This window comes from Eptatretus burgeri, chromosome 12 (genome assembly GCF_056783735.1).
Source record: "Eptatretus burgeri isolate ZD-2024b chromosome 12, Ebu_testis_v1, whole genome shotgun sequence".
In the NCBI taxonomy this organism is placed as follows: domain Eukaryota; kingdom Metazoa; phylum Chordata; class Myxini; order Myxiniformes; family Myxinidae; genus Eptatretus; species Eptatretus burgeri.
In genome coordinates this window covers 22706754-22719825 of record NC_140972.1, presented here as the reverse complement: position 1 = coordinate 22719825, position 13072 = coordinate 22706754, and the positions used below count along the sequence as shown (strand labels likewise).

Sequence of the window (13072 nt, the reverse complement as noted above, 5' to 3'; positions counted from 1 at the left end):
AAGGTCCGAGATCTTGACATTCCCAAATGACGCACCGCAACTTGATCTCTCCGACATCCTCCCTAGAATCCAGTCCATACAAGTGCTGAAAAGTGTGGGGGCAAGTACACATCCCTGACGAACTCCAGTAACAACTGGAAATAAGTCAGAGATGGTACCACCACACTTCACAGCACTCTCAGTACCAGAGTAGAGTTCAGACATCAGATCGATCAGTTTTGGTGGCACCCCACGAAGACCAAGAATCCTCCAGAGGACATCCCGATTCACTGAATCGAACGCTTTACAGAGATCAACATAGGCTGCAAGCAGCCCCTGCCGAAACTCTCGTCTGCGTTCGGTGAGGACACGAAGTGCAAGGATACGGTCAATCGTTGACCTCTTTGGTGTAAAGCCTGACTGCTCTGGACGCTGGTGCTCAAGCAGATGGTGGCGAACCCTATCGAGAATTATCCGAGCAAAGACCTTGCCCGGCACTGAGAGCAGCATCACCCCTCGGTAGTTGTTGCAGTCTTGGCGATCACCCTTCCCTTTCCAGAGAGGGACAACAAGGCCCCTCTTCCAGTCAGTTGGGATGATGCCTGTGTTCCAGGCAGAGCACAAAACTGCATGCAACGACACGAGTGCAGCATTTCCACCAGCCTTGAGAAGTTCGGCATGGATGCCACAGATCCCTGGAGCTTTGCCCCGTTTCAACTGGTTCACCGCAGCCCGTGTTTCCACAAGCGTAGGTTTACCACAGTTGATTCGAGGGTCAGCAACAGGGATTGTAACACCCTTGACGTCCAACTCGACAGTTGGGGTATCAGCCTGGTACAACCGCTCAAAGTAACCGGCCCAGCGGGCCTTCACTTCAGACTCCTCTGTCAAGAGCCTACCACTCTCTGCTCGAACTGTAGTGCTCCGAGGGATGGGCTTGGATGAACGTAATGCGCGAATTCCCCTGTAAGCGGGACGAGAATCACCTGTCCACAGGTGATGCTCTACCCCCTCACAGATTCCTCGCACATAGGCCTCCTTGTCCACCGTCAGTGCACGTAGAGTTTTACGCCTCAGCTCCCTGAACAGCTCAGCTCTGCCATTGAGCCTGGCCCTGCGACTCTGGTCAATGGTATCCAGTGTCCCTTGAGAGACAAAATTCTTCTTTGCCCTGCGGTGAGCTCCAAGGCATCCACCGGCAACATCAAGGACGGTGGTCTTGAAGGCGCTCCACAACTCTTCAGGACCCCCCAAAGCACCCAGACCCCCCAAGTGTCCACTCAGCCTGTTCGCAAACTCCTCAGCTACTCTCTCATCCCTGAGCTTGGCAACATCCAGCCTCGGCTGGGATGGTACCATTCTCCAGGAATTAAGGTTCCGGTTCCGGTTAATTGAAGTTCCGGTTCACTTCCGGTTTTGAGCGGCAAGAGGTCTCCTTCGGGGCTCCCTGCTGACATTCTCAAAGTTAAGTTCCGGTTGTTATTTGTCCCGTTTTAACTGTTTAATTTTCTCACCTACATGTTAATGTGTGTTCCTAGTTCGGTTTTGTTTCAAAAATCGTGCTATTTTGTGAGTATTTATGTCGACGTTCTCACCTGGTGTTTGAGGCCTAGTCCTAGGCTTGAGGCCTACCGGTTCCACTTGGTGTTCGATCGTTTTTTTTTTGTTTGTTTGTTTTTTCTCCCCATTACCTTCAATTTCTATCCTCCCCATTACCTTCAATTTTCATCCTCCCCACTTTCCAAACATCCCCCATTCTCCCAACTAATCTCTTTCTTATCTCAAAAAAAAAAAAATAAAAAAAAAACAACAAAAAAAAAAAACCCAACAACAACAACAACAACCTTCTCCCGATTCTGCTACTTCTTCCTCTTAACTTCCTCCTCGTCTTCCTCGATTTCTTTTTTTTTTTTTTACACTTCCATGACCTAATCTGTTGAACTCTCTCATACATTAATATTAACAACAAAAACGATCTTATAATGCTTCATCTTCCTCTCTCACACATGTGGTACTCTTTACTGTTTCACAATGCACTACTCTTCTGCTATTTTAACAGACTGCTCTCATTTCGACCTCTCCTTCATTCCTTGCCTAAAAAATCCAACTATTACAGCGCTTCTTCTCTCCATGCTCTGAATTCGCCTTCATTGCATCCATCAAGAATTGTGTTAAATCGCATCTCTGACCTAAAACTTTTAAAAACCACAGTTTGCCATGGATGCTCGCTTTCCATCAACCATTCTTTTTTTCCAACTTCAGTGCCAACTCACCCCCCTCACCCCTCACTCTCACTCTCAAAGCAACCATCCCACTCTTCTCCCTCCAAGCCTCCCTCTCACCTCTTTCAAAAATTCCCCCCTCACCTTTCTCCCACCTTTCATCCCCTCACTCTTCCTTCTCTAAGTTGCCCCCTCTCATCCACCAACCTGCCTCCTCCACTGCCCTCTCACCTCCATCTCTTCCTCCCACATCCTCAAATCCTCAACTGCCATCTTCCTTGTCTCTTGTCCCCCCTCTCTCACAGCACCACAGAGCCTTTTCTCCTCCTCATTCGGCCCCCTCCCCTCGCTATTCTGCAATACCCCACACTCCTTCAGCAACCCTCCTTACCTCCCCCTCGTCCCTCGTCCGACCCTCCCCCGCCCCCCACCTCCTGCACCAAAAAGCCTCCTCCCCTACCTCTTCATTAAAAGTGTGGACCTCAAATATCCGGGGCCTTCGCTCAAACCTTTCCAGATCTTTCCATGCAGGTTGCCACTGACAAACCAGACATTATCTGCCTAACAGAAACTTTCCTCTCCCAAGACGTGTCTGACTCCCAAGTATCTCTCCCTGGTTACTCCCTCTTACGGTATGACAGACCTGAGCCTCGTCCTGGTGGAGGTGTTGCTCTCTTCATCAAAGACTCTATTCCTCACTCTCCCTGCACTGCTCTCACTCCCCCACACCCCAGGAATAACTCTGGCTTCGGCTTCCCCTCCACTCCCACCTCATGTTTATATGTGTACTGTACCGTCCACCGAACAGTGATGACTCCATCTACACCTCACTCTCTCCGAAAACATGGACCATCTTCTATCTTCTCATCCAAACTCTCTCTTCCTCTTATGTGGCGACTTCAATTGTCATCACGCCAGTTGGCTAGGTGTGGGTACCTCTCTCACCTGCCATGGGACATCAGCAAAAGCTTTCTGTGACTCATTGGGACTGACTCAATCGGTCAACTTCCCGACCCGGATCTCAACCAATGGTACTCCATCTCTTCTGGATCTGATTTTGACAAATTTCCCTGACAATATCTGCTGCTCTTCCTTCGCTCCAATTGGTTCTTCTGACCACGTCCTTATTAAAGTGGACATCTCTCTGGCTGTTATCAGAGAACCACCTCACCGCCGTCGAGTCTGGCATTTCACTCAAGCCGACTGGCAGGGTCTCGAGCAGCCATCAAACTTACAGACTGGTCTCCTATCACTACTTTCTCAAACATCAACTCATCCTGGGAATTCTTTCAAAGAAACTTGCTCTCCCTCATGCACAGATTTATCCCCTCTCGTGTTCAGTTGTCTTACCCTTCCTCCCGCCCTTGGTTTACTGAAGCTTGTGGCGAGGCAGTTGTCCTGAAACAACTTGCCTTTGCCTCATGGAAAGCAAACCCAACTGAGGAGCAATCTCAGTTCTTTCCACAAAGCTCGGAACAAGTGTGTAGCTACCCTCAGGAGAGCCAGAAAACAACATCTTTCTCATCTCAAGTCTGAACTCTCAAACCTCTCTCCCTCCTCAAAATCCTGGTGGCGTTTAATCAAATCTGTTTCTGGTGTATGTTCCCCTCCATCCCCTCCCTTACCTCAAATGGCCGCACTGCTGATTCCACACGTGATAAAGCTGAATGTCTAAACTCGGTGTTTGCAGCTAAATCTTGTGTCCCAAACCCATCACTATCTCTACCCACTTTACCCAGTCGCACCCAACTGTCCCTGGACTCTGTATCCTTTTCTCCTGACAAGGTGGAGAGCTTGCTTTCAAACCTCGAGTCAGATTCTGCAACCGGTCCAGACGGCATCAGCCACGTGTCCTCAAAGCCTGCTCTTCTGCTCTTGCTCACCCTCTCTCTGTTCTATTCACCCTCTCATTTTCCCAAGGTCATCTGCCATCTGCTTGGAAATCTGCTAACATCACTGCCCTGCATAAAAAGGTGCAAAAACAGATCCCTGTAACTATAGACCAATCAGCCTTCTCCCAATCATCAGCAAGGTTATGGAATCCATCATCGCTTCAGACATGAAATCCTTCCTCTTCTCCAATGGCTTGATTTCCAATCATCAATTTGGTTTCAGACCAGGTCACTCTACCCTAGATATGCTGCTACTGCTCTCCCATCAATGGATGGAGGTCCTCAATGCCAGACAGGAAATCCGAGCCGTATCCCTGGACATATCACGTGCTTTTGACACAGTCTGGCACCCTGCCCTACTCACCAAACTCTCTTCCCATGGTATTCAAGGCCATCTCCACTCATGGCTCGCAGACTTCCTCTCCTGTCGCAGTCAACGTGTGGCCCCTAAATGGAGTTCTTTCATCCCCTCTTCCTGTGCAGGCTGGAGTTCCTCAAGGTAGCGTTCTGGGCCCTGTTCTTTTTCTGGTTTTCATCAATGATCTCTCGGACTCTCTGGAAAATCCTCTATTTCTCTTTGCCGATGACTCAACCCTCTGCCGTACCATCTGTCATCCCTCAGACCGGCAAGCAGCAGCTTCTTCGCTCACTGCAGATCTGGATAAAATCACAAACTGGTCCAACACGTGGAACATGTCTTTCAATCCAGACAAATCTCACACTCTCACTATGTCTCTTCGAAAGGACCGTTTACAAAACCCCCCATCCACTTTCTCAACAATCCTCTGGAAGAAGTCTTTTCTTTCAAGCTTCTGGGTCTCACTATCTGCCATGACCTTTCCTGGGAAAGTCACATTTCCAACCTTTCCTCAAAAGCCAGTCGCCGACTGGGAAAGAATCCTCCGTCGTGCAAAGTCCTTCCTCGGCCCTCTTGAGCTCCTGACCACTTACAAAGCTTTTGTCCGTAGCCTGATGGAGTACTGCTCTCCCCTCTGGGCTGGTGCTCCTGCCTCCCACCTTTCTCGACTTCACGCTGTCGAAACCAGGGCTTTTAAGATCATTGGCATCTCCCGCAATGAAGCTGAGTCTTTGGGCCTCTCACTCAATCACCGCAGGTTGGTCGGTGGTCTTTCTGTCTTCTACCGACTCCTCTCCAGCCTTGCCCCCCTGCTCTCTCTGCGATTTGTCCCAACCACATTTCCACAGGGCGCTCAAGGTCCGCCCAACAACCCCTTCTGGTAAAACTACCCAAAATCACGCATCACTGCTCATCTTCACTCTTTCATTCCTCTTTTTTTCCCGCCTTTGGAATAAACTTCCTCACTCTATTCTTTCCCATTCTTCCCTTCAGGCTTTCAAAACAGCTGTTCACCACCACCTCTTATCTTCCCCCATCCAAATCCTCGATCTTTTCTACCCCCGATAATCCACCCAAGCCCACTTCCTTCAATTCTCCTGCTTTCCTTCCTGAAAGTCCCTTTAATGTCCATCTTCCCCTCGCCATGTTCCCCGTCCCATCCCCATCCCTCTCCCTTCCACAGTTCACCTGTGTCTGTTCCCCAATGTTTTGTCCCTTCCACTCCCGCCCCTCTTGTCTCATGCCTCCTTGCTGTGAGTTGTGTGTTAGCTCTCATACGAGCCTCGACCAAGGTATAAAAAAAAAAAAAAAAAAAAAAAAAAAAAAAAAAAAAGGTGCAGCTTTAGAGTTGCTACAACAAGCCTGTGGTCAGTATTGAGGAACTGGGCACTCCGGTAGACCCTGCAGTTCTGGATCATCCTCCAACGACCGTCAATGAGGACATGGTCAATCTCCTTTGCCACACCGCCAGCGTTGGAATACCAAGTCCAGCGATGAGCTTGTGAGCGTTGAAACCATGAACCAGCCACCCTAAGTCCATGACTTCTTGCAAAGTCAAGGAACTTAGTGCTATTCTGGTTCATAGTTCCTGACCCATGGGGACCAACACACACCTCATAACCGTCCCTATCAGTTCCAGTCGATGCATTGAAATCCCCCAAGACTAGAAGTGTATCTCGTCTGGGGCACTGATCAACCACAGACTCGAGTGTGGCGTAGAATGCATCCTTCACGGTGAGATCACTCGCCTCAGTCGGAGCATAAACAGAGACCAGGGAAATGACACCTAAGGAGTGACGAATCCTTAATCTCATAATACGCTTGTTGACCGGTGTTACCTCAATTATCATTGGGGTCAGCTTATTGGACACAGCTACAGCAACTCCTTGGGCATGGCAACCATCAGAGCAACGAGACCAATAGTAGGTGTAGCCACCAGCCATGATCTCGCTCCTGTCTGGTCTCTGAACCTGAGAGTGCTGCAATACCAATGTTCAAACGCTTGAGCTGAATTGGCCAACAACACTGGCCCCAACACTTCAGTGCTTGTATGAATTGGATTATTGGGAGGATGTTGGAGAAATCGAGCTGCAGTGCATCGTTTGGGAATGTTAATATCTCTAACCTTGATTTCGCAGATGATGCAGTCATCTTTGCAGAGAACGAGATATCCTTTTTGGGCCCTTGAGGTGCTGAATGAAGATTCTGAGCCGTTGGGATTATGGGTTTCCTGAGTCAAAACTAAGATTCAGGCTTTCAATGACATCTTTGTATGCTGTTATCTTGTCTGTACCTGTTTGTGGTGAGGATGTTGAGGTCACGGAGAGATTCACCTACCTTGGCAGTGATATTCATATCTCTGCTGGCTGTGAGCCAGAGGTCAATAGACATCTGGGTCAGACTTGGGTAGTCATGCATTCACTAGATCATGGGGTGTGGTGCTGTCGCTCCCTGTGCAGGATGACGAAAGTCTGAGTCTTCAAGTCATTGGTGCTTCCAGTCTTGATTTATGGACGTGAGACTTGGACTCTGACCAGGGATCTGAAATGGAGACTTGATTCCTTTGGTTCCAGGTCTCTTGAGAATCCTTGGCTATCGCTGGTCGGACTTTGTGTCGAACGGGCGGTTGCTGAGAGAAACTCAAATGAGATTTGTTACCTGCATAGTCGGTGAGCGTCAGCTGCGGCTGTGTGGGCATGTGGCTCGTTTTCCTGATGCTGATCCTGCTCATCAGATTCTCTCAGCGAGCGAGCCTCCTGAGTGGAGGAGGCCAATTGGCCAACCACGTGCCTTGTGGTTGCAGCAGGTTGATCATCATCTCAAGCAGATGGGGATGGGCCAGACATCTGCCTGGGGGATGGCCAGACAGAGGCCCCTGGAGTACCGACGGATATTGGGACGCAGTGACGCGCTGCTCCAGCGCATGCTGTCATATCTGACCTGACCTGAACTCCACTGGACAGGTCATTCATAAAAGGATGTGTTGTTTTGCAGAATGTCCAAAGCGAGCAGCTCCGTCAGGCTGGAGCAGAAAAGAAGAAGGGGAATCAAGGTCAGAGTTCCTCTGCCAGCGCTGCAAAGGTGAGTGTTTTGGCCATTTCGGGCACATGCGATTCAAGGAAATTGGTTCACATGCTGGCAAATTTTAGGGTATGACCATTAGGTAGCAAGGCTGCTCATCAAAAGATTCTGGCAATGTTGATCCGAATGTATGATGATGTCTTACCGTCTTGTAAATCTGAACAGCTGGTGGTGACCCATCTTTTCATGTGAAAAAAGCATCTTTTACATAAAATTATTTATAAAGTAGTCGTGTGTTTGTTTGTCCTCTTATAACTCGAGAACTACGCATCACAGAGCAAAACGAAAGGCATATTCAGAATCAGCACGTCTCAGAGGTACTACAGCACACCGTTTTAAAAAGCCGGGAAAAATTCGTCTTTTTTTTTTTTTTTGGCCTTTTCAATTTTTCTGCCGCAATTGATTGATTTTCCGCGTCGCGACTTTTTTAATCACAACCTGATCAAAATAAGACAAAGACAGACCAGTGGATGGACAGACCAGTGAACGTTTACAAAGTTTCTGATCAAAATTTGACTTTCTGATTTTAGATGCCCTGAAAAAGGAAGAGCTCCATTGGTCCCAAGCCAGCTGCAGCGAGGCGAAAACACACTTGGAGACAACAGGAGACTGAAGAGCGATCAGCCAGGCTAAATGAACAGGCACAGCAGCAACAACAGCGGCAAGCAAATCAGACTGAGGAAGAGTGTGATGCAAGACTTGAGGCAATGCATTACCGCACTGCAGCAGCATGAGCACTGGCCTGTGCACAAGAGCACAACAATGCCAACGGTGGCATTCACGTATGATCCGGCTGACCCAACAACTCATGCAGACTTCGGCCGAATGGACCAAGTCTGCACCCACTGCTCTTCTTACAAGTTCAAGGGAGAGACAAAGGGTGTGTGCTGCAGCAATGGCAAGGTAGTCTTTGAGCCCTCTCCTGCCCTTCCTCCCTTGCTGAAGGAACTTCTCAGGTGAAGGTCCCCTCAGCAAGCACTTCCTTGACAACATTCGGACGTATAATGGCAGCTTTGCGATGACGAGCTTCGGGCACAAGGAAGCTGAAGTCCAGGGCTGGAACCTGAGCTTCCGGATCCAAGGTCAAGTGTTCCACAGCATTGGCAGCTTGCTCCCACCTGTAGAGGGCCAGCCAAAGTTCCTTCAGGTCTACTTCGTGGACTCACATGCCAAGGAGCTGGCTGCCAGGAACCACAGCAGCCTCAAACCACACATCCTTGAGATGCTCACAAAGTCGTTTCATGCGAATGACCATCTGGTCCGTGAGCTCAAGACTGCAAGAGATGTACTTGCAGAAGACAACTCTGAAGAGCGCCAGATCATCATCAGAGAAAACAAGCAACTCGGAGAACCACATACTGCAGATGCAACGACTTTCACCAATTTCTGGTCGACTGCAAGATCTAAACAGAGCGACTGGGCTTTATCCGCCGGGAGCAAAATAACTTGCTTGCTGATAACTACGACAACCTCCGTGACAGCCTCATGAGCACTGACAACGACAAAGAAATGTGAAATGTGTCCAAATTAAATGTGATATATATATATATTGTTACGGATTTCAGAATCCAGCCTGATAAATGCATCCACACATCCAGGTCCTCAGACAGTTATTTCCTTAAATGCATGTTTAGATTAGCCCCATCCCCATGTCTAATGGGATCTTAAATGTGATGCATTGAGAACGGCAAAGGATAGATCCCCTCTCTTCATGGAAGCTTTTTCCTTTACAACAGACACGTTTACACACATTTCTTTCATGAGCTCTGAAGCCCGCCTTTTTTGAGAGCGCACGGGTCATCATGGTAACCGTGCGCAGTGGGTTGGGTGAGCTTGGGGCGGACTGCACCCGCGGAGACTGCCCGGAGATATAAAACAAACGGGAGGTACGTTCTGTGAAGAGAAAAGCGAGGGGGAAAGCGGAGGCGAAAGAAAGCAGGGCGAAAGAAAGCCAGAGAGGGATAAGAAGAGAACGAGAAGCAAGCTTGAGAAGCGAGCAAGATCCGGGTGTCTGACCAGCGCCAACAACGAGACAATTCGTCCTATCCAGTGCTTGGGCAAGCGAGCGTGTGGTGCGTGTGTGGGTATGAGCAGCGCCGCAAACAAGTGAGGCACGGGTCGGTCACCAACAACGCCAGGGTCTAAACCTGAGAGAGACGATCTCGGTGCCCTCGAGACTTCGACTGGCGTTCAAGGCCAGTCGAAGTCTCGAACCGCGAGAGGGTGCATGGCAAAGCTGGGTGCTGGTGACGGACGTGACACGCACGCACACATTTCAGGACGTTTTCACTTCACGGACGACTACTCTGGTGAGCGAGACGATTCTTCCCCGCCCCCCCGAATGATCTGTTGGGTACCCATGTCTGTGTTTAGCTGTAAGTAAGTCAACCCCCAATTAGCATCTGCTCTTTGTCTCTTTCCTGGCATTTTGATTGATTTTGCTTTGAAATTTTGCTTTTATTTACCTGAGAAAATAAAATGTTGTTGCCATTTATTAATTTTATGATTAATTAATCATTTGTCGATTTCCAACCTGTCCGTGTTTGTCCTTTCCTTCCATTGGTCTAGCATTGTTTGAACCGAGATAGGCTGGGAGGTAATTTCCACAGATTTGACCAAAATAGTCGGCACGCACCAGCGGTTAAAACGCTCGGCCGCCCTAATTAAAATCGAATCGAGATAACATTAGTGCTTTGCCGAGGGCACGCTCCCCACTCAGGTAACCACGTGACCTCTAGTTAAACGGAATAATTAGACGGTGGACACTGGAACTCGTGGTTGACTGGGTGGCGTTCGTGGTTCAAAAACAACCCACCGTACCACAACGTTAATTGTGAGCGGTAGCCCCAGGTCCAGCTCTACTGAAGACAACCGGGGATTAATCCCCCTGAGTGACAAGCTGGTGTCTCGTTACCCGTGACCGCAACAATATTAAGCACCACAATTTACCCCTTACTTATTCCTATTTTTTCCTCCGGACAACGCCGGGTACTCCAGCTAGTTTGTTTATAGCGAACGTAGTGAGCTTCATACTCAACGCGTGCACATGAGATAATCGGAAACAACACAATACTCTGGCAATTTGGAATCCGTGTCATCGGCTACGACCCTTTTACTTCCGGTTTTTGTCATGGGGAATGATGCGTACTGGGATATCATGACCGGAAGTGTTCATTGATTTATTTATTCAATTATTTTTTCCCCAAAGTTAATTTTATACTTCCGAAAGTGATTTTTTTCATGACGGGAAGTGTTTATTTAGTATTTAATATTACCAGGAGTGATTTTGAAATTCTTTCCGGAACTTTTAATTTCTTTTACTCTTGACCAGAAGTGATTGTTTATTTATTTATTCAATTATTTTTTTCCCAAAGTTAATTTTAATATGGAATAGGCAAAGCCTAGAAGCGAAGATAGAATTCTTCTTGCATTCGATGCTGCAATTTCCGGTTACTTCGGCCTGGATTCGGGATCAGCTATCAAATAATGTAAATCACGATTAAAAATTATAGCGAACGTAGTGAGCTTCATACTCAACGCGTGCACATGAGAGAATAGGAAACAACAACAGCAACACAATACCCTGGCAATTTGGAATCCGTGTCGTCGGCTATGACCCTTTTGCTTCCGGTTTTTTTTTTTTGCTTCCGGTTTTTGTCATGGGGAATGATGCATCCCGGGAGATAAAAGCATCGTCGGAGACATGAAAGACCCAAATATCAGACATGGTGTATATTTCCTCCACTGATTTTAAGAAAGATATCTCCCGCATCATCAAAAAATAATTTTTAATCGTGATTTACATTATTTGATCGCTGATCCCGAATCCAGGCCGAAGTAACCGGAAATTGCAGCATCGTCTGCTATGCACCTGACTGACCTCAGGTATGTCAAAATCATCAGCTGTGCGGCACTTACATGTACCACGGTATAGTTGGCAAGTATACAGTTGTGAACAAGTTGTATGCACAAATGTCCGAAAAATCATAGCAAAATGACTTTAATTTGATATATTTAAGAAGTGAATCTAAGAAGAATTCTATGTTCGCTTCTAGGCTTTGCCTATTCCATATTAAAATACAAATCCATAACCATTTCATTATATGCATTGAAAGTGATATTTAATCCCAGTCAAGTTCTTACAACACAATCTTGAATTGAGAAGGTGGGGAGATTATATTTATAATGTAGGCATGGGGATTGAGGGAGGATGGGACATGTAAATTGAGAAAAAGGAAGGGGAAAGATAGGAAAAATAAGAGAGTGTAAGGGAGGAAAAGGAGAGTGAGGGGAGGGAAGTAACAAATAATGGGGCAAAATTTATTTTGTTTCACCTGTAAGATAAATAGATGACCCCTTGGGAAAATGTATTGTTTGAATAACCAATAATAATGTCTCCACCACACAACCTCTCCATCCCCCCCCTCCCATCCCGCCTCAACTAACACTACCTCTGTGGATTTCACAACTTGTGTAAGACTTCGTAGTAGCACTATCTCTTTGTGTGCAGGCGAAGGTGCTCAGGGAAACAAAGCCAATACCCAACCTCATCTTCTCTATTGAACAATATGAACAGTTTCTCATTCGGCTCTCCAAAAAAGCAAAGGTGCTTCCTCTGCCCCATTTCTTTAAATCCTTTTTTCGTTTGTTTTTTCTGTCTGCTTTATCCTTGCTCTCATAATTTCCTTTATGTCCAGGCTGATCATTTGCATTTGTTAGTATTCAGCCCAGTCATCCTTCCTCCAAGGTGAGAAGCCTTTTTCCTGTTTCCCTTCTGCTTCACTACCATACTTCCTCTCATTTTGCACTTCAAGATTTCCTCTTTTCATAAACAAATTTGGCCCTTATTCTTGCATTTCTATCTGCCTTTTGTCCTATTAAACCTGGTGTTGGCTCAATGGTTAGGGTGGCAGGCTTGGGATCCTCGGGTCCTGAGTTTAAATCCCGCTTGTCCGCTGAATTAATACCAGGTGGGGTTGACTCAGCCTGTCATCCTTCTGAGGTTAGCGAATTGAGTACCAATGCACTGGGGTAATAACCATTTGGGGTAACCTGCGTCAGAGTGGCGACCCATCTCGGACTGTATTCCCAGCCAAGGAAACTGCCTCGGCGGCCTGATGTGCCTTTATGGCACGAAAGGAATGGTATTATTTATTATTATCATTATTTTGTCCTGTTCATCTCTTCTGGGTGACTTGCCTCTTCCTTCTCATAACAGAATATACTGCCCTTTATCTCTCCATTTTTACCTAGATAAACCTGATGCAGTACATGAAATTGAGCACATCACGAGATTTCCGTATCAATGCAGCCAGTTTGCAAGAACATCAGACCCAACAAGAGGAGGGCACCCAGGAGGGTGGGGAGGCGAAGGGTGTTTGTGAGAGGACTGGTTCTCAGCCATCTGGCACGCAAAGGGCTGGGACTTCAACATCTGGTATTGAGAGAGCTGGCAGACAACAGACTGGCACAAAGCTGAAGGTAAAGTTTTGGGAAGTACATTTGTGACCTGCCACAATGAAATGAGACAAAGACCTCAT

The 13072-nt window shown here is 47.4% G+C and overlaps 1 protein-coding gene across 8 annotated transcripts in view; it reads left to right on the top strand.

Moving 5' to 3' along the window:
- Positions 1-13072, top strand: part of FANCI (FA complementation group I) — a 202576-nt gene that overhangs the window by 187189 nt on the left and 2315 nt on the right. For 4 of the 8 annotated variants that reach the window (XM_085849819.1, XM_085849816.1, XM_085849821.1 and 1 more), the window contains 3 exons: positions 7446-7532; positions 12043-12138; positions 12786-13013. In XM_085849819.1, coding sequence (XP_085705945.1) covers positions 7446-7532; positions 12043-12138; positions 12786-13013 — 411 coding nt within the window. Of the gene's footprint in view, positions 1-7445; positions 7533-12042; positions 12139-12229; positions 12280-12785; positions 13014-13072 lie in introns of those variants that run through there. The other 4 variants (XM_085849822.1, XM_085849823.1, XM_085849817.1 and 1 more) reach the window with 4 other exon arrangements.